A 27855-nucleotide genomic window follows, 5' to 3' on the forward strand; every position below is an offset into this window, starting at 1 on the left:
GAGAGTGTGCGGGGTGTGTGCAGGGAGAGGTGGCGAAGACCAGCAAGAAGGAGGGCGCTAGCAGATCGAAAGAGGGAGAGGGAGAGCACGTAAGTTTGTAAGGGGATAAGTGAGTGAGTTGTGAAAACTCACTATCTCTTTATTATTGTAAGGACCAATTTAATAAGTTAGTGGCCAAGTTCAATGTGAACTTGGCCAAAGGTTAGTACCTTTAAAATACACATTAAAAGGGGGCCATTTGGGCCTTTAACCCAACATCATTCCCCGCAAAGTTCATAGGCAATTTCCATTACACGAGTCATCCTTGTGGTGACACACACATTGTCTCGCATTTGGCAATCATCTACCTTTGAAGGAACGTGTTTTCTTATGGCGCTGCTTGGTGGGAGCTCTACCTCTTGGCAGTGTGTTACATGCAAGGCATATTGCCCCTTCCCACTGCCTAAGATGCCTTGAAGCTGAGGAGACCGTGTTACACTTACTCAGGCATAGTCACCACCCCAGAGCCTTCATTCGGCAAGTGTCAACTGCTATTCAGTTGCGTTTTCCTTCCAGAACTTTTCACAGACGCTTTTGGCTTTTTGGGGTGCTCCAGTCACCGTAATCTCAGTTTGCGGTGTTCCTTACCTTGGTCAAATTTTGGACTCTGTGGGCCATCTGGCACCATAGGAACTCCTTAATGTTCCAAGGCACTTATGTTGACCCCTTTCCCTATTTCAAATTATCTCTTGGTCAAGCGCTGCATTTCGCTTGTGATGCGGGAGACATCACTCTTGATACCTACAAGATTTACTTTGATTGTTTCTAGGCTTCAGAGCCTCATAGTGCTCCGTTTTTTGTATCCTTTTCTTTCTGTGGGTTTTCCTCGCTTTGAGGTTTCCCACCTGTAAATTCTATCAAACAAGATTAACAAAAAAAAGTGTGTATACCCTTGGATATTACAAACGACGATACAAAAGAGGTGCACCATGCTAGTTTCAAAATACTGCTAAAAGCCAAATAACAAGATATAAACTAAAGGTGAGAAACCCCTCAAGATCTTCTGAAAACACAAACCTGAGGGGAGAAACCAATGGATCAGTATAGATATCAACATATGTGCAGACAAAGAGGCTGACAACTCTAGTACAGTGCTGCACAAATCTACCCAAGACATACGTATTACAGTCCCAAGCGATACAACTGTTCCAAGACGCCACCCTCTCATAACTCCCTTGATTAACTAGTGGCACTCAACACCAGGACAGCATAAAGCTGGACGCGCCATCCACACCAATAACAACCCCCCATACTGAAGATATTGAATACTAAAAGGCTTAATCCATCATCTGAGAAGCGGGCTACATCTAACTTTCATAGCTTCCCAAGACATACTGCAGTCCCGGGCAGTACACTCTTCCAAGAGGACATCCCCTGAAAACTCCCCTGACTAACTAGTGGCACTCACCACCGGGACACTATAAAGCTGGAAAATTATCCGCACCAATAACAACAGCCCACGCTAACTACTAAAAAGCTGAATCCATCACAAAGGGAGGGCTACATTGAGCTTGCATAGAGATATTGTCGATGAAGACACAGAGAAAAACCACCAAAACTTGCATAGAATATTCAAAGTCGAAGGACAAGTCGATGACGAGGAAGCTTGCATACAAACCTTCAACCAAGCAACACAGGACTCCCTTGAGGAGAGACCCTTAAACCACCCACCACACATTACACCTATCAATCATGTAGAACTTCAAAACTGGGAAAAAAAGTAGAAAAATAGGCAGATAACAGCACCACACACACACACTCACACCACCACATGCAAACATGCAAAAACACACACCAAACAGCCAGACAATCCAAATAGGCAAAAGAAGGCACTACATACAAAGAGAGAAACCACACACAGCAAAGCATAAATACAAGCAGAAAGCAAGGCAACAAAAGAAAACACCTCTGTAAGGACAAGCAGAAAGGAATCGGAAATGACGCAGGTGGCAAGTTCTCAGAAGAGGAAAGGGGGGGAAGGAGGTCCAGTCCCCACACGTGCGCATCCCCCTGCATGCAAGGCCCTTTTGCCCCCCTGATTGCAACAAAGAGGTTACAAATATTGAGCCAGCAGTACAAACAGAAAGTGTGAAGAAAATTGTGTGTTGATGCTGCTACAAAAGGTGACTAAAACACATTCCAGCTTGAGTAGATGAAGTCATGCAACAGAGAAAACGGTCCAGCTGAAGACATGCATCAGCTTCCAACTTTCTGTGACACAAAGCCAACCAATGAGCACCAGACTGCAACCTCTCACAATCTACATCAAATCTTGCACATCCAAATAAGAAACCAGTCGACCACTCAAGTGGAACCGAAAGGCAGCATCTTTTCATGAAGAAACTGTGGGAGGCAACAAATCATGTACATTCGTTTTTCCCCCACACTACATCTCTAAAAACTTACAGTAGCTATACATAAACCAGTTGACTTGTCTGTGATTTTGGCAAGTATGGAAAAACACAAAAGGTGTCCAACACAGCTCATACAGTAAGAAATGTATCCTCAGCATTCCCGCAAATGTGAGAATATTTAATTTTCATACTTCAGGCATCATAATATGCCTCATTGCAGCCAACGAGGTGGCATAAATTTTCTCATGCCAATGGATTCTTGTCTTAAGGAATAGGCCATTGAGTCTAAGAAGAACATACAGAAGATAGTGCAGAATATTTCACTAATTCTCTCAAACCAAGACTTGACAAGTAGAGCCTAGGCAAGCAGACACGAGGGTGAGCCAGCACCAAGGTGGTATGCGATGGCATGGTGAACCTACAAAAGCTGAAAGTTGAATTTGCTTATGTGATTCTTGTCACAGATTTCAAACCTTCCACGCAATGCAAATAAATATTTATATCCTTCATCCATAACCATAGTATGTACATGACAAGGCAGTCACTTCACAAACAACACACCTTCTCAGTGTCGTTCAGGGTAAGTTCAATGCTTGATGGACTTGAAGCATTACAAATAGCTGCAGTCATGTATGTCTTCTGTTTGGATTCCAGAAAGGCTGATTCATCTTGCAAGACTGGGCAAACAATAAAGTAAAAGTAAGGATGGAAGCTTCTAATTTGAAAAAAATTGCATTGTCATAGTAATAGTTGATCACAAATGTTTGTTTGCACACAGTACATGTAAAAAAGGCTGGCATGTACTCCATGCGATAGTGCTTGGTACCACGTCTTCCTCCTGCAAAGGTAGGAACTCTCTCTCTCTCTCTCTCTCTCTCTCTCTCTCTCTCTCTCTCTCTCTCTCTCACAGTGTAACTTTTTGGTGTCATAGGTCACTTTGGCCTTTTGAAGACGTTAATATATCATCTCTCTCTCTCTCTCTCTCTCTCTCTCTCTCTCTCTCTCTCTATATATATATATATATATATATATATATAGATATATATTTGTGGGCCAGGATGGGTGGAGAGGTCCTTGGTATCTATGATCTCTCGCCTGATTAGAGCCAAGGCCTCCGTGCCACACGAGATCATTAGAGCGGAGTTAGCTTGCCTTCCTTCCAGTACCCCCTTGATGCACCATTGTTGTCTCTTACACGGGTGGAGATTACTAGACTCATTCGCCAAGACCTGACCCAGTTGGACACCAAGAGGACATGCATAGAGCCGACACAAAAGTTGGGCACGAAGATGGTTTTCTATAGAGAGCATCTTCGCAACTCACAGGGGATGAGTTTGTGATTCGTCCTAGCTATATGGATACATATGTATCTCATGGGTTACGGTGTGCCATTGGTCAAATACGGACATCTTCACACCAGCTTGAGATTGAGATTGGTAGATTCAAAGGGATACCAACAGCTAGCAAGATATGTCGTCTATGCCATACAGAGCCATAGATGGAGACACATTATATATGTCAGTGCACAATGTATTACGAGATACGGGGTTGCTTCCACTGTCTATTCAGAGAAGGCTTCGGACCCTTCTCGAGAGTCATGAGCTATCAGGACCAGAGATATGTTGGCCTATATCTACTCGAGTTACACAGACACAGATATAGTTTACTGAGGAGATCTAGAGCCACCACTGCAAAGCTCAGCTCATACTCACACCAGCGGTACTCTCATTGACCGAGCATTGGAACTAGGGAGATCGAGACGCCCACGACCGAGGAGAGGAGCTTGACAACATCGACGAAGACTACAACAGAGGATTCGAGCCTTACTATCTCGACATCCACAAAGTACAAATGAGGATGGATCCATCACCCATTGTATCTTTCTCTTGTATTTGGTACCCATTGTATCAGGGATCACACATACCCCACACAGTTCGAGCTAGTAGCACTTCTAGATTCATTTTAGTATTTCTTTTTTCTTTTTGTACTCAGACACGGTACTAGATTCACAAGTTTGTAACGGTCTCATATGTCATTTTGGCCTTTTGATGTTAATAAATCATTTCATTTCATCTCATCTCATCTCATCTCATCTCATCTCATCTCTCTCTCTCTCTCTCTCTCTCTCTCTCTCTCTCTCTCTCTCTCTCTCTCTTTCTCTCTCTCTCTCTCTCTCTCTCTCTCTCTCAGAAGAGCTAAATCACAAGAGATCCATCATCGGTCGCTGGCGGATCTCATCAATCTCCTCCATGGTCAGTAGTTTGACCAAGCATCGTGTATGTGTCGGACCAAAGTGATCTGAATCCTCTGATGTAGCCTCTATCGATGCTATGTAGTCTTCCGTAGTCGTGAGGCGTCTCGATCTCCCTAGCTCGGTCGCTTGATCAATCAACGTGCCTATGGTGTGAGGAGAATGTGAGCTCTCTTGTAATAGCTGCTCCTCTCGCTGCCCAATGTCCGCTCTAAAGGAGTCTGTGATCCGTCTCTGAGACTGGCTGGCCTCTCCCCTCACCACGCTCTCTTTGTCAGTAGTTTGACCAAGCATCGTGTATGTGTCGAACCAAAGTGATCCGAATCCTCTGATGTAGCCTCTATCGATGCTATGTAGTCTTCCGTAGTCGTGAGGCGTCTCGATCTCCCTAGCTCGGTCGCTTGATCGATCAACGTGTCTCTGGTGTGAGGAGAATGTGAGCTCTCCTGTAATAGATGCTTCTCTCGCTGCCCAATGTCCGCTCTATAGGAGTCTGTGATCCGTCTCTGAGACTGGCTGGCCTCTCCCCTCACCACGCTCTCTTTGTGTTTGCGCACCTCGAGCAAAAATAGACCCAAACAACTTTGGTCCTCATATCCCATGACTCTAGAGAGTGATTCAAAGCCCTCTCTGAACACGCAATGAGAGCGACCTGGTAGCTCATAGTAAACATGGCAATGGCATGTGTAGGGCAACTCTGTCTCAAGCTCCATGTGACATAGGGGACATGTCTTGGCCTCTGCTGGTACACCGTTGTATCTTCCAGTCTCGATCCAAAGCTAGTGTGAAGATGTTCGTATTTGGCCAATAGCACATCATATCCCATGAGATTGGGTGTCCATGTATCTGGGCCTCGTCACAAAACCATCCTCAGTAAGCTGGAGAAGATGCTCTCTATAGAAAGCCATTTTCGTGCCCAAGTCCTGTGCCAGTTGTATCCAAGTCCTCCTAGTATCTAGATGAGTCTGGTCCTGGCAGATGAGCCTGGTGATCTCGGACTGTGTGAGAGCCAGAGAGGGTGTATCCAATGAGTACTGGAAGGGGGAAAATCTGTCCATGCTGAACCCGTGTACCTGAAACCATGATGTCATCTCCCCATACCAGTATGTTGTCTCTCCCTGCATAGCTAACTATCGAGAGGACTCAAGTGCTAGGCGGGCATATCTGTCTCTGGGGAGGTCCCACAAGCGGTATATAAAGGAGATTGATCTGGTAAGTGCCTCAACCACTAGTGGGGGGGCAGCTAGCTCTGCTCGAATAATGTCATGTGGTACTGAAGCCTTGGCTCTAATAAGCCGCGAGATCATAAAGACTAGAGGCTTCTCCATGTCTCCCCATCCGTCAATGCTACCCGTCCTCCCATGATGGTCCAATGAAGGCCCCCATATTTGAACTCCATAGAGCAATGCGGAAGCCACCAGAATGTCAAAAAACCAGAGCTTCATCCAAGACTCCTAAAACTGAATCCATCTGTATACTCCAAATGTCTCATGGCCGTATGTGAATGGGGGAGCTGATCTCTTGGTCCACTGTAGGGTGGTGTTAAACACCATAACCTTGGTTTTACCAAGGTTGACAGACAAAACACTGTCGTGGGCAAACTTATGCAAAGCATCCAAGTGACACTGCATCCCCTCCGGAGAGTCGGAGGTCAACACAATATCATCAGCATATAACAATAGTGGAATCCATGTGTACCTCTATCACCCTCTATCTCAATATAGTCAGAAACCTCATCCACAATGCACATACATACCAAATAGAGTAGGAGAGAACGGGCAGCCCTGCTTCACCCTGATAGTGGAGTGAACTAATGTAGATAACCCCTTTGGAGTGCGTACATGCCCCACTACTGACCTATATAATGCCATAATCCCCCAAATCAGCTTTGTGGGTACTCCCATCTCCTGTAGTCTACACAGCTTTGGGCATTGTGTCAAATGCTTTGCGGAAGTCCACAAAGCTACAATAGATCCGTCTCCCATGTGATCTGTCCTCCTCAATAATGGCTCTGAGTATCAGAATGTGATCAAGAGTAGAAAAACCTCTCCTCAACCCTGCTTGCCCAGCTGCGCGTATACTCTCCTTCTCTACCCATCTACTCAGCTGCTGCTCAAGAATGGATCTGTCACAAGGCGGGCACCACATGCCAATAGAAAAGAACAGACTGAACAACTTTAAGCACTTCAAATAACAACTGAACTGAAATGGAGAGAGAGACGACACGCGACACGGAGTGGCGGAATTCCACCCCAGACAGTATTGGCCCCAAACCTTGGCGCCCCTTTCGGTATTTCTTTATATTGCATCATCAAAGTACAAGCCAGTACTCCAAACTTTGCACCTTCGTACTGAAGCATGCCAGAGAATGAGCCCTAGCCTCATATTTAAAGGCCCTTGGCCTAAAAAGAAGTTTACATGAAAAGCTTTCAAACTCAAAAGCTTCTGGTCCAAAAAGCAGTTTACATGAAAAACTTTCAAACTCAAAAGCTTATGGTCCAAAAAGCAATGCCAAAAGCTGCCAGCGTAAATCACGGAAATCCGTACAGCCTGCCACGTCATCATGTCAGCACAATTTTCGGAATTTGTCTCCAGCCTTAGGGTTAGGGCTTTTGGCAGAAATTAGGGTTTGCAGGTTTTAGGGTTAGGGTTTCCAGAATTAGGGTTTCAGCAGTTAGGGTTTTCAGAATTAGGGTTTCTGGCAGAAATTAGGGTTAGGGTTTTCTGCACTCGGCCAACCACGTCCTCACTCTGTGACACTTCTTCTACTGCTTGTTCTTCTTAGGGTTTAGGCCCCTCGGCCGGCATCTGTAAGTTAGCTCCATTCTTTAGGCTTTGACACGTCAGAAGTTTGTTACATCTCCCCTTCTTGAAAGAGAGTAATCGTCCGCGATTATAGCATATCTGCAAAACAACTCAAGTAGCTCAAAAATTTCCGAGGGACATTCCGAGGGACAATCAGTTTGCTCTTTTTATTAAGTAGTTAGCTTCTCCTTTCTGCTCTTTTGATCAAGGAGTTAGCTGCTCCTATCGGCTGTTTTGATCAAGAAGTTAGCATCTCCTTTCGTCCAGATCGGAACTCTTGATATTCCGACGTAGTAAAATTAGCCATCACACCCAGACCGTATACTGATCTTCCTCGGGTGTCTTGATGTACTAAAATTACATACCCAGGCAATCTCATCCAATTAGAAATATTCACTGTTTGGCACATCACAATGCAACACAAATGCTCACATATGCATGTTACAAGACATAGAAACATAAAGCCGCCGATGAACACTCCTCCCGCATAACCTAACAAGGTCCGGGCCGGGAGATATTCAACGACTCCCTCATCACTCCTCCCGCATAACCTAAAAAGCTCTGGGCTGGGAGATATAGAGGCCTTTTACAACCAAACGCCCCCCAGACCGCAGCCTGCGTCGTTTGGAGGTGCTGAGAGTAACCACTGCTCAGACTTCTTAATACTCCTCCCGCATAACAAGGCGGGCACCACGTGCCAATAGAAAAGAACAGAATGAACAACTTTAAGCACTTCAAATAACAACTGAACTGAAATGGAGAGAGAGACGACACGCGACACGGAGTGGCGGAATTCCACCCCAGAGAGTATTGGCCCCAAACCTTGGCGCCCTTTCGGTATTTCTTTATATTGCATCATAAAAGTACAAGCCGGTACTCTAGACTCTGCACCTTCGTACTGAAGCATGCCAGAGAATGAGCCCTAGCCTCATATTTAAAGGCCCTTGGCCTAAAAAGAAGTTTACATGAAAAGCTTTCAAACTCAAAAGCTTCTAGTCCAAAAAGCAGTTTCCATGAAAAACTTTCAAACTCAAAAGCTTATGGTCCAAAAAGCAATGCCAAAAGCTGCGAGCGTAAATCACGGAAATCCGTACAGCCTGCCACGTCATCATGTCAGCGCAATTTTCGGAATTTGTCTGCTGCCTTAGGGTTAGGGCTTTTGGCAGAAATTAGGGTTTGCAGGTTTTAGGGTTAGGGTTTCCAGAATTAGGGTTTCTGCAATTAGGGTTTAGGCAGAAATTAGGGTTTGCAGGTTTTAGGGTTAGGGTTTCCAGAATTAGGGTTTCAGCAGTTAGGGTTTTCAGAATTAGGGTTTCTGGCAGAAATTAGGGTTAGGGTTTTTTGCACTCGGGTAACCACATCCTCACTCTGTGACACTTCTTCTACTGCTTGTTCTTCTTAGGGTTTAGGCCCCTCAGCCGGCATCTGTAAGTTGGCTCCATTCTTTAGGCTTTGACACGCAGCAGTTTGTTACAGATGCGTACAACCGTGCCAATGTGTGTCCAATCATGATAGTGCCCAAGCTCCATAGAGTCTCCTAACTTGAAGATAGGTCCAATAGTAGATAAACTCCAAGTATCAAGCAACAAACCCTCACACATGGCACTGTTGAACATCACTGCTAGGAGCTCTGCGACGAGCAGATCCCTAGCATGTATAAAATGCTCAGCTACTAGGCCATCATGATCATATGCTCTCCCACTCCTCATCCTATCAATGGCCTTCTTCACCATCTCAGCGGTGAAAAAAGCACACGTGTGGAGGAATGGCTCGGGGGGGTTGGGAAGAGGCGGCTGTCCAAGAACTGTGTACCAAGATGATGCATACTGGCCCGAGGCCTCTGTAATAGTAATGACATGAGGGGGTGAGTGCTCATGCAAGGGTCGCCACGCCGCACCCGAGTCCTGACTCAAGAATAGCTGATATAGATCCTCCTCTAGTCGAGCCAAAAATGCCCTCTTCTTCCGCCGCACTAGGCATCGGAAGGCAATCTATGACTGTCTATGAGTGATGTCCCCCAAAAGCACCTCCCTCTATAGCCTGGCTCTCGTCTTGCGGCACTCCTCATCATACCATCCGTTTTGAGACATGCTCCCAGAACGTTGTCTCTGCTCAGGCTGGGTGTGTGGGTATGCCTCTGCTACTGCATCATGCCATGTTTGCGTCAATATAGTAGTAAGCTCCTCCAGAGGTCGTACTGGCTCCTCAATGCACAGGCGTCTGTAGATCCCATCTATGTAGATAGAGTTCGTCTCTCGTGGTGTAGCGAGTAGGGGCTGCTATCCGTGGTATGTGTGCTACACTAAACTAGAGATGGTCATCGACACAAGGGCACGATATGCTGCCACACCAACAGGTCTATGTCCAACTGTAAGGTCCTCGATACTAGAGATAAAGCTCGGCTGTGCCATGACATAATCCACTGTGCTGGCTCCATGTTTGTGTGGAAAGCATGTAAAACCTCCCGCAGTGGCAAATGTTTGTAGGCCATTCAAAATGGCCAATCCATGTGCAGTCCCCATGTCTATCAAGTGCCGTCCATACTCACTCTGCTCCACATCCTGTGATATTCTAGATAGGTCCATCTCTGCAACATCTAGCTCCCTTAGCATCTCCTCATAAGTATCATAAAATATTGTCTGGTGATGGACAGTCCTAGCATTAAAGTCTCCTAGGATGATAATGTCACCATCCCTAGAGAACTCCCATATGTCATCATCCAAAATAGAAAAAGGGGATTGTCCTCTAGGCGGTGTATATACTAACGTACTTGGAGGAAAGTAGCAAATAGCAATGTAGAGGTATCTGCCCGTCTTTGCCCTCAGTCTCACCCAAATGTACCTAGCCTGCTCATCCCTGCAGACTAATTGTATCAATGGCCGCAACTCGTCCCTAAATAAGACTGCCACTCCCCATTTGTATCCGCTGACATGTGGCATAGACTGCCCAGGGGCCTGATGTGTCTCAGAATAGAAAATGATGTTCCTCCCAGTGAAACTATCCTCAAAAGCACTATCATTGAGGGCATGTATCCCACTATCCATGTCACATTTTGTATGGCGCATTGCCTCAACAACCTTCTCAAGGACATAGGGAGCTTGTCATGGATTTCACCCACCATTAGTGACGCCAATCAAATTGTGTCCTTTGTGCTCAACCATCAAAAAGTGCGCCACGAGTGCTCAAAGAGGAGCCACTTGTCCTTGCTCAAATATTCAGAGACAAGATTTGCATTCAATTGGCTTATGCTAGGCCGCTTGTCTACATGTAGCGGAGCCTTAAGGGGCCTCTTTCTTAGTGATGAGTTCCATGCCATGCCGAAGTTTACAAACAGCAACATGGTTGAAATGCCGAAAATGGGCCGACGATGCCGCTTGGTGGGAGGAGGTGAAGACTCTTGACGCCATGGTCAAGCCTATTCTACACCTACTTCGAGTTGTGGATAGCTTGTAGCCATGCATCGCAAAGTCTATGAAGCCATGGATCGGATGATAGAGACAATTGAGAAGCTTGTGCCTGACCCTATTCAGTATGCGAAGATTCGTGGCTTGTGTGAGTCCAGGTGGAATGACTTGGAATGGATACTACTCTCCACTTCATGCGGCAGCTTATGTGCTTGACCCCGAGTTTCAGGGAAGGCGTCAAGAGACCGACAAGGAAGTGAGCAAAGGATGGCAACTTGCATTGGAGCGCCTTGAGCCTAGCAGTGACATTAGGCGCAAGATTAGAGATCAGCTACTCAACTATAGGCAAAAGAAAGGCTCCTATGGATGCGTAGATGCACGGGTTGATCGCAACAAGATTGGCTCGGTTTTGTGGTGGGAGGACTATGGAGGAGATGGCCACATTTGCAGCGCTTGGCTGTTCGTGTCCTTAGCCAAGCATGTACCACTAGTTGCTTGGAGCAACTATGGAGTGTGTACAGCCACATTGCCTCTAAGAAGAGGAATGGCCTTGGGATCCAGAGGGCCAATGATTTGGTGTTTGTGAGCGCTAACTTGTGCATGCTTTCCAAGAGCGTCACACACAAGGCAGATAGATCCCTTCACTGAGTGGGAGATGGCACAAGAGAATCCATCTATGGCCGAGATACTTTTGGAGGAGCTAGAGGAGGACTGCGAGCCTCACGAGGCCTCATATGTCGCTGACGACGATGATGTGGAGATTCAACAAGCGAGCACTTCCGGAGTTTGATGATCATTGATCACTCTAGAGTCTAGAGTCTACTCCTCTACCTAGCCCTTCGTACTTTTCGTTATCCTTGAGGCTTGTCCTTTTTAAGCCTTTGTGGCATGCACTTTTCATTTTGTATCCATCGATGTTTTATTAGCACATTTGCGTCTATATGACTCAGGCTCTTTGGTCTCTTAAGTGTAAATTTGTGATCAAAGTGATGCTCTATGTGTGTAGGTCAAAAAAATGAAAATGCAAAAAAAAACTTTTTTTTTTTTCCCGTTCCGACACCCGTCCCCGTTCCATGTAACTATGCTATGGGACCATACTGAAGATGGCAGCCTGGAATTGTAATGGATCTCATAGGTTGGATGTGGGCGCCTTGGATAGCTTTTGGGATAGGGACATTATAATCTTCTCAAAGACTCATCAGGCCCTTGGACAGATGAAGCCACATGTGACAAGATATAGATGGGAGACAGCTTGCTGGACTAACACACAATCTGAGCATGGGAGCAGAGGATCGAGGGGAGTAGCAGTATTACTCAGAGAGGAGCTACAGCCACTCCTACACATTGTACGTAGAGACGATCATGCCATATACATGTGGGTGAGGCTGAGGGCCGACACAGACCGATTTTTATACATTGCCATATGCTACTTTCCCCTAGTACATCAGTCTATGCTGGGCCTAGAGGTCAGTCACCTTTCTCAATCCTAGACAATGACATATGGGAGTTTTCCAAGGATGGTGACATCCTCCTCCTAGGGACTTTAATGCCTGGATGGGCAATGCTCAAACAGTCTTCTATGACATTTCAAAGGAGATGCTTAGAGAAGTGGATGAAGGAGATTTGGGGCTCGTTCACAAGATAGAGAGCAGACAAAGTATGGGAGACATCTCACGGAGATGGCGACTACACATGGTCTGGCGATACTTAATGGCCTACAATGTTATCCTAGAGCGGCTGGTTTCACATGCTTTCCACACAGGCATGGGGCCAACACAGTGGATCATGCTCTCTTTACACTTCTCCTTTCAATCCAGTACAACCTAGGTGTTAAGAGGGAGGACACATACCCGCTATACATTTACACCAAAGATTGATTGTGTTTATACAGAGATCCATAGTCGTCTATGTACACCAGCCAGGCCAGGACTCTCAGTGGAGGAGATCATCACTTTACTGACTGAGACATTGCATGATGCAGCAGAAGAGGCATACCCACACACTCAGCCTAATCAAAGACGCTGTTTGCAATTAGATCTATTCTTTTATATGGTAACAAAAAACAAATGTACCACTATGAAATAGGCTCTGATCGTTGATATCTCTTTTGAAAGATGTTGATACACAAATTTTCCTCGTTTTGAATCTAGAGTACTTTGCATCATAGGTAGTGCCTCCGTCTGCATTGTGAAGACCAAGTTTTGATTATTAATGTCGTTACTCTTCTATTGTGTCGGGCCGAACAACAAATAGTGAGGGTTGTAGTGGACCACTACGCTCAACAAAGGGCTGCAGCATCGCAAGACTATCGCCTATGGAGAAAAGTGGCATTTGCGATAGCCTTCAGGCGCCTTGTGCGACGGTAGAAGCGAGCATTCCTAGCTCAAATGGAACGAGACTTATACTAGTTGTTCTTGAGTAGAGACTCAGGAGAGGCCCCGGGGAGTCCATTATGTAAAAATTGTATATAGCACGTGCGAACAAGAGGTATTTAAATCATAGTTACACGGAACGGGAAATCGGAACGAGGAACGGGGAACGGCAACATGCATGATATGCCATTCCTTGTTTCAAATACTCACGTTTGAAACACAGAACGGGGATTCGGAACGGGAAATTGGGATGGGAATGGGAAACGGGGACCTGAAAATGGCCATTCCCTGTTACTATGATTTAAATAATCCCTTATCTGTATATTTTCAAGTATTATATGTACCCCTTATGTATGCATTTTTGTAAAAAAAACTAGCTCTTATGTATGAAAATTTTCACTTTCTCAATTAAAAAACCCTTTATGTAAGTGCATTTTTTCGTAAATGTACCTAGTATTAAATCCCTTATTTTGTTCGCACATGCTATCTTACATATTTTCTAGTGGACGCCCAAGGGAGAGGCACGGCGTTTCTTTCATGAGCACTCCCCTCTGAAACCGGCCTGTTCAATCCAAAAAGGGCGGTAGACTTTACTTTAAACCTTGATTTAGCTTTCACCCATTATTAGTCGTCTATTTTACCTGTACTTTCAAGACACAACAAAGGGGAGAGGGATACAGGCTGCTAGATTGCACCTGTATGAGTAGACAGACACCAGATTGGCCCCTAACTTAGGCGCCCCTTTCGGTATTTCTTTATTGTTCAAAAGAGGGAATAAACGCTGTGGTTCCTACAAGCTGCCCCGCACAAACTCGGCTGAATTTCCTCTGTTCCAGCCCGATTTCGGCAGCATAACTGTACTAGAACCCTTCACGGTCAGTATTCCCACGCATTGACCGACTTTCCCGACGCATACGGGCACTTTGCAAAACCTGGCGAGAATCTGCAGCACGCTGAATTCTCTGTTTTCAGCCCTGAAAATGCGCCAGATCACCTGTACAGCGGTCCCCTTGCGTCCCCAAACCTCCTGGGGGTATTAGGGTCCGTTTAGGGCCAAAACCCTACACCTGCAAAAATACACAGCAGGCTGTAATTCACTGTTTCGGGCTCCGTTCCGCGTGCCGGTCGCATCCCTAGCAAGTCCTCGAGCTCCCGCACCTGTAGGGCTACTTGCCCTTTGAATCGGACGAGATTTCTGGCGTGAAACCTCTCCGAATTCACCTGTACCTGCGGGGGGATTAGCCGCTAGCTAATCCAGTACCTGTGCAAGAGGCTCTTGCCTCGGCAATCGCGCATGAACCCACACAACTGTACATTGGTCAAATGAAGAGCCCACTAGAGGGGCATAACATACTGCCAAAGGGGAGAGAGAGGGCAGTGCGTAGCGTGCAGGGCATCACTCCTGGCACCGCACTGTGCATAAGAGGGAAAGCAAGCACTCCATAGCTCTTAACCTGTGACAGAGACTTGCAAAATGAGCCTCCCAACTATAAATCACGTTTTTGCCTTCTCTATAAGTAGTAAACTGGCCTCAAAGTGCCAAGTGTCACTCATTTGTGCATTTTCCCGCTTTAGACCCTCGGGTCTAAAAATATCTCACCTGCAGCCTCTGTTGACTTGGCCACAGAGTAACAAAATGATCCCCATGTCAAACTGCACGTAATGACGCGAAGACATTTTCAGGTCCCAAAATAGCAGTTCCCTAAATTTTAGGAGATGCTGCCATTGTATCTTTCTAGGTCATCCGACCCTCTTTGTACACTGCGGCCACATCCAGAACTGAAATGTAGCCTCTGTAGCAAAGGATTCCACTTTGGCTAGTCAATGACCCCACTTGGCTAACCATAGTCCTTGTCCAACCTTAGTGCTCTCTTGCCCTCAGGCCCGGACTCCCTCTGGACAGTTCCACACTAGCTATGCAATGCAGGGCAGTTAGATTTCCCGAGGGGTGTTTCCAAAAAGTGAAAGTAAATAGATAATAAGAAAGAAATCAACAAAAAGGATAGATAGTAGTCACACGCTGGTGACACCCTCCCCCAGTGATTACTTCTCCTAATGTGTGGGGTCAGTATGCAACATCCTTAAATACGGTCCCTGGACAGACACCCCTGCCAGATCCTCCTGAGCCATGCCCATCTACGAGTACCTTCTTTACCACTGAGATGGTAAAGACGGTCATTGACAGGATGAGGTCCAGCACGAGGGCATATGATCATGATGGTCTAGTAGCACAGCACTTTATACATGCTAGAGATATGTTGGCAGAGATTCTTGCAGTTCTGTTCAATCGTGTCATGTGTGAGGGTCTACCTGAGACTTGGAGACTGTCTACTATTGTGCCTATCTTCAAGGCAGGTGATCCAACGAAGCTTGGAAACTACGGTACTATTATGATTGGACACACATTGGCACAGTTGTATGCATCTATCCTTGAGCAGCAGTTGAGCACATCGACAGAGAGTGAAGGCATATGAGGAGCGAGACAAGCTGGTTTTAGGAGAGCATAGTCACATAGGGACGGGGACGGGTCTCGGGGACGTGACGGGTCTCAGGGACGGGGGACGGGTCCGGGGACATGTGTTAAAAAACACTTGTTCTATACTAGACAACACTAGGAGCACAAAGGTTGCAAAGAAAAAGTGGGGTTTGCACTCATAAGTACTAAAATATAACATGCGGTAACAACGCGGCGAGCACGCGCCGCACATGTTGACATGATGATCAATCATCATACTCAAAGGGGAAAAAGTAGTGATGTACAAGTGAAGAGTGGGTAAGAAGAGTCTGGTGGGAGACATTGGCATATAGCTCAAGACTGAAAAGCCTAAAAAAAGGGTGTGGGGTCCCCTGTCCGCGTCCCACTTGCAAGTGTCATTGAGGACACGTGTCCCGAGACGCATCCCCTCTGCGTCCCATGTGAGGGACCCGTCCCTGTCGCGTCCCCCCATCTCGTCCTGCGTCCCTGCGTCCTCCGTTGCGTCCCTACCAAAAAGAGCCACATCCCCGGGTCCCCTGTTTCTATGTAGAAGAGGCTTCTTCACTCTTGACCATATTCTAACACTCAAAGCCATCATTGAGGAGGGTAGGGCACATGGGAGACGGATTTATTGTAGCTTTGTGGATTTCCGCAAAGCATTTGACATGGTGCCCAGAGCCAGGTTGATACGCAGACTACAAGAGATGGGAGTGTCCATTGAGTTGATTTGAGGGATCATGGCTCTATACAGATCAGTGGTGGGACATGTACGCACTCCAGAGGGGATAGCTCACTATTGGAGGGAAACAAGGCTTTCCATTGTCTCCTACTCTATTTGGTATGTATATAGATGAGGTTTCCGATTACATTGACAGAGAGGGTGACAAAGGTGCCCAGCTGGCAAGAAAATGGATTCCATTGTTGTTATATGTTGATGATATTGTGTTGATCTCTGACTCACTGGAGGGTATGCAGCGACACTTGGATGCATTACATAGCTTTGCGGAGGATAGTGGATTGTGTGAACCTTGGTAAAACCAAGGTTATGGTGTTTAACACCACACCGCAGTGGATCAGGAGATCAGCACCTACATTCACTTATGGTCAAGAGACTGTGGAGTACATAGATGCATACACTTATCTTGGGGCAATCTTCATTGGGCCAAAGTTTTCTTTGAAGAGAGCAGCAGAGACTAGACTGACTAGAGCGTATGCAGCCTTGGGAGAATTGCAGAGGATGTGTTCGCAGGTTCGATTCCAGTAACTCCGAACAAAGCTCTGGCTCTTTGATATCTTGTTAGCTTCAACTATGCTCTATGGAGTTCAGGTTTGGGGACTCTCTGTGGGTCAGGATGGGTGGAGAGGTATGGAGAGGCCCTTGGTATGTATGATCTCTCGGCTGATTAGAGCCAAGGCCTCCCTCCGTGCCACACGAGATCATTAGAGCGAAGTCAGCGGCTGTCACAAACGGGAGCGCATAACAATATAAAATATACTCGGATAAATAGAATTTATCACTTATTAGTGAAGCCAGAGGATATAGAGAGAAATAGATAGAGAGTGAGAAGATCAACACAGTACTGGGGACCAGAAGATGGGCTGGTCCCCCCCCCGTAATAGTATCTTTATTACTGAGGAGAAGTCTATACAAGCACTTGAACCGAACGTATTACCACGTTCGTTCTAGAATAAGACTTGATGGTTCCCGGAAGCCTCAGCTTCTGATTCCTAGGGCAAAACCCTATTCCAAGGAACTTCCGTTCCTTATTCCAATTCCTCGAGAATCAAGGTTCTTGCCTCTGGATCTCACCGTCCAGACTCAGGGCATGGCATCCCTGCAACTCTTTTCCAACTCTCTTTCCAGAGTCCTCTTCCCGCAGAACAACTCTGCTTTCCCGGACACGAAGTCCTTACTTGGGAATCCCAACTTTCGGATCACAACTTGAGAGACTACCTCTCTCCGATCCGTGGATCTACTTCCCAAACTCGGGTACGAAACCCTTGGGCTGATCGCTGATCTGGCTCTAGTTCCTCAGAGCGCTTTTCTCCTGCAGAGGCTCATACCTTCCTCTGCTCCTACTCCCTCACTAAGAGGAAGTACACCTGCAAACAAATACTCAGAGTTCATAACATGAAAATCGTTACCTTCAAAGTCTCAACGCTCGAAACGCAACTCCGTTCTCGAAAAGAAATTCCCCGGAAGAGATCTCTCCATAGAAAATCCTCTCTTCCAATCCTACACACAAAAGAGGTGTGTTCTCGGGTTCCTTCTCGTAAATCAGCCCCGTCTACGACGTTTATGGGCTGGAAACAGAGAAAAACAGCAACTTGTCGCGATGGAAACACGCTTCGTAGACACTTCTTTGCGAGGGAACTCGCGCACTGGGTCTTGGCGACATCTGGTACACTTGGGGCAGCCATGGGCATCACCGGCAACGTCTTCTTTACGGCTGAAATCTGCAGCAGCATCTCCTCCTTCCAAAGATTGGTCCTCCCCTCTGAGTGAGGACATGTGATGCTTTTATAGCTCCTAGCCTCGGGCACGAATAGCTGCTCGCGTAGAGATCGCGGCCTTTTTTTTTTATATATAATTTTAAAATAATAAATAATTTGTTTGTTTGTTTGTTTTTTTTTTCCTGTTCTGCCAGAAAAAGAGAGAGAAAACGCTGGCTGATCTGTTGCCTTATTTATCAGATGGCTGCCCACTTATTACATGGGCGGCCGGCGTATTTTAAAAATAGTCTAAACCTGCCCAAAAACTCAATAAAACCTTATAAGTTAAAAACAATGCTTTCACAGCACTTCCCAGGCGTCCCTGGATGCAATCACATGCACACTTGCAATGCAAACATAGACTTCCTCGCGGGAAAGCATCTGCTTTCTCAAAAAGCATCTATTTTTCCTCAAAGTTTCCTCTGAACCCATCTTCATTCAAGTGCTTGCTTTTTCCTTGTGCACAATTCTAACACAGTTCGGAATTTCCTCCTGACTATGGATATTCCCTTTCCGATGCACCCGTCACCCACCTTGTGACGCATCAGGAATACCCATCACCTAGTCCTTTCCTACCGAACTTACGGTACAATCTCCTTCACGATGCTCTATGTCACCCATCCTATGACGCATCAGAGATGTCCGTTCCCGGATGGTCGGATACTTCTTCCCGATGCTCCCTGTCACCCATCCGATGTGACGCATCAGAAGTACCCGTTCCTGGTGGCCTTACAGATATTCCCTTTCACAGTGCTCCCGTCATTATTCTGAATGACGCACTAGGAATATTCTGTACTCGGATGTCTCCAGTGAGAAAAACCCTCTCACTTAAAATTCCAATAATTCATTTAGAATTATTTTTCCTTGGTGTTCCAAGCGAGAAAACCCTCTCACTTATAAATCCAATAATTCATTTAGAATTATTTTTCTGTCAGATAAAGCCAATTTAGCAACAGCGGCCCCCCCTATGGAGATAGAGACGCTTACCAAATCAGTCTCCTTTATGCACAGCTTATGGGATACTACCAGAGACAGATATGCCAGACTGGCCCTTGAGTCCTCCTGACAATTAGCTTTACAAGGGGACACATCATGCTGGTATGCACGGATGTCATCATGGTTCCAGATACATGGCTTCAGCATGGACAGCTTGCCTCCCTTCCATTACTCCCTTGATGCACCATCGTTGTCTCTTACACGGGTGGAGATTACTAGACTCATTCGCCAAGACCTGACCCAGTTGGACACCAAGAGGACATGCATAGAGCCGACACAGGAGTTGGGCACGAAGATGGCTTTCTATAGAGAGCATCTTCTTCAACTCACAGGGGATGGGTTTGTATTTCGTCCCAGCTATATGGATACACATCTATCTCACAGTTTACGGTGTGCCATTGGTCGGATATGGACATCTTCACACTAGCTTGAGATTGAGACTGGTAGATTCAGAGGGATACCAGTAGCTAGCAGAATATGCCGTCTATGCCATACAGAGCCAGAAAGACACATTATATATGTCAGTGCACAGTGTATTACGAGATACGGGGTCGCTTCCACTGTATATTCAGAGAAGGCTTCAGACCCTTCTCGAGAGTCATGAGCTATCAGGACGAGAGATGTGTTGGCTTGTATCTACTTGAGTTACACAAACACAGAGATATTTTACTGAGGAGATCTGGAGAGAGACAATCCCAAAGACAGATTACTGATTTCTTCACACCAAACACTGGATAGATAGAGAAGCAGCCAGCACTTAAAGCTTAGCTCATACTCACACCCGCAGTACTCTCATCATAGTCACATGGGTACAAATGAGGATGGATTTATCACCCATTATATCACCCTCATTGACCGAGCATTGGAACTAGGGAGATCGAGACGCCCACGACTGAGGAGAGGAGCTTCACAACATCAACGGAGACTACAACAGAGGATTCGAGCCATACTATCTCGACATCCAGAGTATGGATGAGGATAAATCCCATAGTTATAGGGGACGGAGGGGACGGACCCTAGGGACGGGGGACGCCCGATTCCGGGACGGGGACGGGTGGGGACGGACGGCAAAAGGGCTGCCAGGCCGGAACGCAGGCAAAACGTCCATGGGACGGCAGGGGACGTCATGGGACGGCAGGAGACTTTTTTAAAAGTTTGAAAAATTGATCATTTCTAGTGGCTAGTTCCTCTCCAATAGCCATATGTTTGAACTTTGAAGCACCCCAATGGCTATAAAAGCCACCCTTTGGTCCTCATTTCTGGATGTTTTATAAGCACATTTGCGTCTATATCACTCATGTTATTTGGTCTAATTAGTGTAAATTTGTGGTCAAAGTGATGCTCTATGTGTGTAGGTCAAAAAATGCCAAAAAAAACTTTTTTTTTTTTTTTTGCCGTTCCGACCACCGTCCCCGTTTCTTGACTTTTCCCGTCCCGTCCCCGTCCCCTTCCCCGTTCCCAACCCCGCCCCGCCGTCCCATGTAACTATGATAAATCCATCACTGATTGTATCTTTCTCTTGTATTTGGCACCCATTGTATAAGGGATCAAACAAACTCCACACAGTTCAAGCTAGTAGCACTGCTAGATTCATTTTTAGTATTTCCTTTTTTGTACTCAGACACGGTACCAGATTCACAAGTTTGTAGCAGATTGGTCTCATAGGTCATTTTGGCCTTTTAAAGACGTTACTATATCATTTCATTTTATCATCTCTCTCTCTCTCTCTCTCTCTCTCTCTCTCTCTCAGGTGCAGCGCGCTTACCAAATCAGTCTCCTTTACGCACAACTTGTGGGATACTACTAGAGACAGATATGCTAGACTGGCCCTTGAGTCTTCCAGACAATTAGCTCTTCAGGGGGGACACTTCATGCTGGTATGCACATATGACATCATGGTTTCACATGCATGGCTTCACCATGGACATGCTGCCCCCTTTCCAGTACTCTCTTCAGACACCCTCGATGTTTCTTACACAGGTGGAGATTACTCATTCGTCAAGACCTGATCCAGCTGGACTACCAAGAGGACATGGATAGAGCCGCCACAAGAGTTGGGCACGAAGATGGCTTTCTATAGAGAGCATCTTCTCCACCTCACAGGCGATGGGTTTGTGATTTGACCCAGCTACATGGATACACATATGTCTCATGGTTTGCGGTGTGCCATTGGTCAAATACGCACATCCTCACATCAGCTGGAGATTGAGACTAGTAGATTCAGAGGAATACAACCAGACAGCAGGATATGCCGCTTATGCCAACTAGAGCCAGAGACAGAGATATGTCATTGCACATCGTACTACGAGATTCAGGGCCGTTTCCACTACTTATTCAGAGAGGGTTTCGGTCGTTTCTCTAGGGTCATGATTTATGAGGATCAGAGATGTCTTGGGATATATCTACTTGAGTTACACATCTATAGAGACACTTTACTTGGGAGAGGTAGAGAGGGAGTCCCAGAGACAGATTACAGATTTCTTTTCACTAGATATGGGACAGCCAGAGGAGCAACCATCATTGCATAGCTCGGCCCACACTATTCGACCACTACCGGCACTCTCATCGACCGACCACTCGAGCTACGGAGATCCACACGGCCACGATTGAGGAGAGGGGCTACACAACATCGACGGAGACTACAGCAGAGGATTCGAGCCATACTCTCTTGACATCCAAAGTGCAGATGAGGATGGATTCTAATAGTAGTAGTATTTTTGTTCTAGTCTTTTTGTACCCAGACATGGTATCAGATTCACTATTTTGTAACAGATTGGTCTCATAGGTCATTTTGGCCTTTTGAAGACTTTAGTATAACATTTCATTTCATTTCATTCATCTCTCTCTCTCTCTCACATGGTATAGATTCACCAATTTGTAACAGATTGGTCTCATAGGTCATTTTAGCCTTTTGAAGACATTAATATAACACTTCATTTCATTTCATCTCTCTCTCTCTCTCTCTCTCTCTCTCTCTCTCTCAGTTCAGTTGTTTCAAGTCCTAAAAGTCTGTTCTTTTTAGTTGGCACGTGGTGCCCTCAGTTACACATCTGTTCAAATGTTCCTACGCTGAGGTCAACATCCAGGAGTGGCTCAAGTGTAGTATAGCTGCTTTGGACATAGGCATGGTGGAAGACGTCATCCTATTTGGGTGTAGCTACTTTTAATGTTGTTTTCTCTTCCTAAGAGCTTGCCTCTAGAGCTGTCAGCTGCACTCCTCTTGTGGTTCATATGTGATTCTAAGTCTGTGCAGTACTCTATCGCATGACCTAGAAGTGCTAACCAGTTTCGATCTTAAGACATTTAGCCAATCTTGGCCTTGTTCACAAATGAAGCATGGTGTGATCATGCACCATGGACCTCATGTCTTAGTCTTCAAATACAAAAACTATCGAGCTCTCAATAGTGTTTCTGCATTTGTTTATTATATTTGATGAAACAGCCTCTGGAAACCTTATGAAGCTAGGAGGCAACGGCTCAAAGAAGTCGGACATGGTTGAATTGAAGAAAAAGTTTGAGCTTCGGTCATGTCAATATATACATATATAAATGCATGTGCACATATGCATGCACCCACACGCACACACATACACACGTGCACCACAGCACGCACGCACATAAATAACTTCTTTCTATTTTTTGTTTTGAACCAAGACACAGAGACAATCGAAAATGTTCTATTGACAAGCTTTTAGAGAGAGAGAGGATTCCTACCAGGACTAGGTCGAATGAAGGGCCACTTCTTAGATGACGACAAGGACTGTTCACTTGTACTTAGTCCCTGCTCTTCCATAACATGGAGACTTTGAGATAAAATGGAACCTGACCCTGTAAGCTGCAATAGCGTAAATGCTGAGGACTCTGAATATAGTGAGCAGTTGATCAAACCTGCAAGTCGTTCAACTCCACAATCTGTTGGTAGAAGAGTTCGCAAATTGTTTCCATGTGCTTCAAATAAATGTTCAAGGTTCTTCTCACACTCGAGCTTACGAGTGGAGAGTTTAACAGGAAAGTCCCATGAAAAAAATTTCTCAGCAATTCCCAGATCACACATATGCCTTGCCTTCGGAGGATATGTCTTTGGCTGTGGACCATATGGAAAAGCTTGTATATCTCCTGACCGGAAAGCACATGCTAGAATGACCCTACCTGAGCCAAATGGTGCTAGTTAAAAACTGAACAGTTACCGTTTTGTATGTACAGAAAAAAAATTCTTACCTCCTGCCACATTCTTGTCATGAGGATTCCATAAGTTTGAGCATGTATCTTTGAAGGAAAACATTTGAAGAAGTCCAGGTGGTTCAGGTTGCATTCTGTGCGCCCACTGAGTGAACCGGAAAAAGTAAGAGCTCACCTTAACAACAATGATACTTAAAACAAACAGAACATTAATTATCTTGATTTATGATATTGGCTGAGGCTAAGGATCACTACAGTAAGGATTGTCCCAAACAACAGGCGTCCACATCTTAGAGCCCGAGTCAAAACCAATGAGTTCACGTTTCCAAAGAACCTGATAGCGGTGAGCACCATCCCTCAGCCGTCACCTGCTACTCCTGTGGTTATCCCTTAGGACAAGCTATAGCAAGTGGAGGAACCCGTTGGTGTCCTCACTCGGGCACAAATGGCAGCCCTCGATCTCAATCTTCTAGAAGGTCCAACTCTTCCATCCCCAATTTCACAGCCTAGTCTACCTCCAGCAACTGAGAAGCCATCCATTGGTGCCAAAGGCTGACCTACCTCCATGCTATCTGATATTGATGGGGCCTTCTTGAAAGCAGAGGAAGACTTGCAAGAGATCAAGGTACCAGAGAAGACCATGGTCAAAGGAGAAAAACCTAGAGTAGAGACTATCTTGAAGAATGCCTTTCAGCAAGTGTCACTCTACAACATGCTTCGACTAGATGCAAATTTTCAAAGTGACACCCTTACAATCATTCAATCTCTGTACCCCTGTGCAAAGTCCCGTGGCGGGCACCTCCCAGTGCAGCCCTCTGAGTCCTATATCATCTCCTATCCCGCTGCTCCTCTCATTGATTACAGGAGTCCTCCTCTCACTATGTCTAGTGAATATTCTAGGACGTCAATTCTTAGGGGTAATCGTGCATGGTGGATCTGGCATCAACATACTGCCTGAGTTCACTATGCTAGCACTGGGTCTCTACCCACCCCCTTCATAATGACTTTAGCCGACCAGAGGCTTGTCTACGCATAATAGACAAGGTGCCTCTACAGGTATAGCACTTCACCTTTAGCTTGGATATTGTTATGGTTTGTCTTCCCCACGTTGAGGGCGCTTTACTTTGCTCATCGGTAGACCATGGTTGCAACACACTAAAGCACTACATGATTGGGGAAATGATGCAATGTGGATACACACTCCTGGTGCCCCAATGAAACCCATTCCACTTGAAGGAGGCATGGATCCGGTAGTACATCATAGTTCTTTGCCAGTGGAACCCAACTCCGAACTGGAACAGCCTACAAAGTCGATGCCTTGTTATGTGGTGTCTATTCAATCTTTTTTGGAGGATACCCCATCTCCCACTATGCTTACAATAGCCCAGCCCAAAAACAAGTGCTGATGTCATGGCAGCTGTTGACTCAAATGCTCCTATTGTCGAGGCCTATGCCTTTACAAGCGTTTCCCCAACTCTCCACCTCCTTTGTGTCTTACTCCCCGACCAAGGCAAAGAACTCCAAGTCGAGCCGCCAATGAAGTTGGCATTGGCTCCTCTATCAAAGAAAGTGAGGGCTTCCTGATCTTTCACTTTGCCCCATGCACGGCAAAGTTTTGTGCTTTCATTCATTTGATACTGGTCGGTCCCCACACAATGCGGTAGCAATCTTGCTTTCATCTTTCCTTTTCTGCGCTCGGTTGCTGCTCTGTAACTTTCTGGCTTATCGTTTGGTGGTCCTCTAGTTCGTCTTTTGTTCAAGAGATCTGTCCGGCCCTTCCTGCGAGCATAGGTTCCGCTTTTCTATACTCGTCTGTCTTTTCAACTTTCCTTCCGACCTGAGAGGAGAAGCAATGGCCTCACGCCATCTCAAGTAAATCTCATCAATCGGGTAATTCTTCAGGTGTTTCGCAAGTCTCAAGTCTCTGGAGTATTTGATCAATCTTTTCACACATGTGTCAACCTGCAATTTGACGTATGTACTCTGCTGTGGTAAAATTTTCCACCAAGAATCTGTCTAAATCTTCATTCTTTTCTTCAGTTCCCACGCCGGATTTCAACTTTTCTTTTGCTAAAGGTGTTATCTCTGTCAAATTCTCCGAAAGAACCCGTGAGTAATCTGGAATTCTTTATGGCTTATGCCCTCTAAGATAGAGCAATGTAGACGGGAGCGCGCCCGATGCGCCATGTACGAAGGGTGGAAGTGGCTAATAAGTCCGGGGTCGGGACACGAAGATTCTTTCACAAAAACTTGTGTGTGCTGGGAAAAGGATCAGATCCTCCGTAGAAGAAGAATCTTTCGGTGCTTTGATACCACTATAACAGGCTTGGACACTCCAAGCGAGAAATCAATACCAACACACGAACAGAAACTTCATATCAATGAACTTTAATAGAGAGAGAGAGAGAGAGAGAGAGAGAGAGAGAGAGAGAGAGAGAGAGAGTTGACACCCCTTTCGGTATTTCTTTTTCATTAATCATTGCAAAGTACAACTCCCGCGAGTCCTCAACTCTCAGACTCTGCGTCCAGATGCTCTGAAGAGTGAGGCGCTTGGGCTCCTTTTATTCCTATAAGGGATGTCAAAAGCAGAGCCCCAAAAGCAGTTAAACTCAAAAGCAATGAGTCCCAAAAGCAACTGGCTCCAAAACTTGCCAGCGTAATTTACGGAATTCCGTACAGTATGCCACGCAAGCATGTCAGTGCGAAAAGCGAAAATCCGTACTGCTGGTCCATGTGGCATGTCAGTGCAAATTTTGGGTGTCCATACAGCCTGCCACATCATCTACGTGTGCGGGGTGGTCATCAATTTGTGACAAAATCCATCTGTGTCCCGGTAAAAAGGATCGGACTTTCCCGATGGAAGGAAAAATCGATTGAGCTCTGATATCACTGAAAACAGACTTAGACAACCTAAGTTGGGAATCTGGCACAACACACGAGAGAAACACTTCACAAACTTTATCAAAGTTAGATAATATCTACATTGCCTAGCGTGGTTCTGTGCCCAGAGGTATTGGCCCCAAAGTCTGGCGCCCCTTTCGAGATTTATTTTTATATTAATGCTTGAGCAAAGTACAAAGTCCGAGGGTCCTCTCTGCTCAACTGCTCGTCAGAAAGTCAAGTGCAAAGGCCCTCTCAGTACATATTTAAAGGCCCATGGGCCTCTCACAAAAGCAGTACATGAAAAGCTTCTTGGCCCAAAAGCAGCCAGCACAAATCGCTGAAATCTGTACGCTGCCACATCTCAGTCAGCGCAAAACGCGGAGCGTCCGCACAACTGCCATGTCGGCACCTTCTACGCTCTCTCTCTTTCTTTTTTATTATTCTCGTGTCCCTAGGGCCCTATATGTTGGAACAACTTATAACTTTAAATTCTTGTCAAATGGTCCTGAGCGGACATGCCACGTCTAGTGAACCATGTGAACCATCCCTGCCACACAATGGGAAGGAAAAACCAACCGCTATGTCCATAGCCTCTGCCCCTCTCCTTGCTAGAAACAATACATGGGCTCTGAAGCAAGCAAGCCGCCTCAAGATCAGGGGAGGGGTCGTCGAGAATCCGTGTGAAGTCGTAGTAGAAGAAATCCCAGCGGCAACAGATGTCAAAACTAGTAAGCCCACGAGGGACTTCCACAAAGGGCGAAGCTTGCACCAACAAGGGAGTCCGCAAGTACGGTTGCGCGCCTCACGGCGAGTGGCTCTTGGCAAATGCACTGCCAAGAGACCTCCGAGCTGCCAAAGAGCAACCCATCCCGTGGGCCGACGGTGGGGCAGGTAGGGATCAGGTGACAGAGAGGGGGGAGAAACTGAGGGGATGGAAGGGGCGAGAGGGGCGGGTGGAGGAGGTGAAAATGGATGTGGAGGCAAAGAGATGGGGATGGTGGGTGGAGAGAGAGGGGGAGGGGTTCTCGGTGGCGACGCTGAGGTGGAGGGGTAATCCGCCGGCTCATGTGTCAAGTGCTCATCTATTTCTCTGCACAAACACTACGAACACTTTACTTCACTTGAAGGAACTGAATTGAACTCAAAGAAAGAGAGAGACAAGAGACGACAAAGGGATGTCAGGTCCCAACCCTCGTGGGCTCCCTTGCTCTGTTGCTAGAGCAAGTACTTTCTTTATTCTTGCACAAATGCTCATACAATGACTAAATGCTGCTGAGATGCTGATGCTAATGGGTACTGATGCTATGGTACGTGACGACGACGATGGTGTTGACGACCATGACGACAATGTCAAGGCTGAAATCTGAAAATGCTAGGTACTTTTGCTGTGGATCTACAATCTGCGGCAGTACTACGGCAAGGATTTGCAACCGCCGATGCAAGCAAGGCTGGAAGGCAAAAACGCTAGCTGATTTGGATGAAATCTACAAAGCGCTAGCTGCTTTGGGCTGAAACCAAAATCGCTAGGCTGTTCTAGTTGTTGATGGTCGATGCGGTGAGGTTCTGCAAGAGGGAAGGGTGCGGTACGGTGAGGTTTAGGGCT

The 27855-nt window shown here is 46.1% G+C and overlaps 1 protein-coding gene across 2 annotated transcripts in view; it reads right to left on the minus strand.

Moving 5' to 3' along the window:
* Positions 1 to 27855, minus strand: part of LOC147449481 (TATA box-binding protein associated factor RNA polymerase I subunit C) — a 154963-nt gene that overhangs the window by 19670 nt on the left and 107438 nt on the right. For both annotated transcript variants that reach the window (XM_086521927.1, XM_086521928.1), the window contains 4 exons: positions 23409 to 23514; positions 22905 to 23339; positions 3175 to 3231; positions 2955 to 3070 (listed from right to left, as the gene is read on the minus strand). In XM_086521927.1, coding sequence (XP_086378053.1) covers positions 2955 to 3070; positions 3175 to 3231; positions 22905 to 23339; positions 23409 to 23514 — 714 coding nt within the window. The remainder of the gene's footprint in view (positions 1 to 2954; positions 3071 to 3174; positions 3232 to 22904; positions 23340 to 23408; positions 23515 to 27855) is intronic.

The sequence above is a fragment of the Adiantum capillus-veneris genome, chromosome 10, assembly GCF_014529385.1.
Source record: "Adiantum capillus-veneris isolate H3 chromosome 10, ASM1452938v2, whole genome shotgun sequence".
Lineage (NCBI taxonomy): Eukaryota > Viridiplantae > Streptophyta > Polypodiopsida > Polypodiales > Pteridaceae > Adiantum > Adiantum capillus-veneris.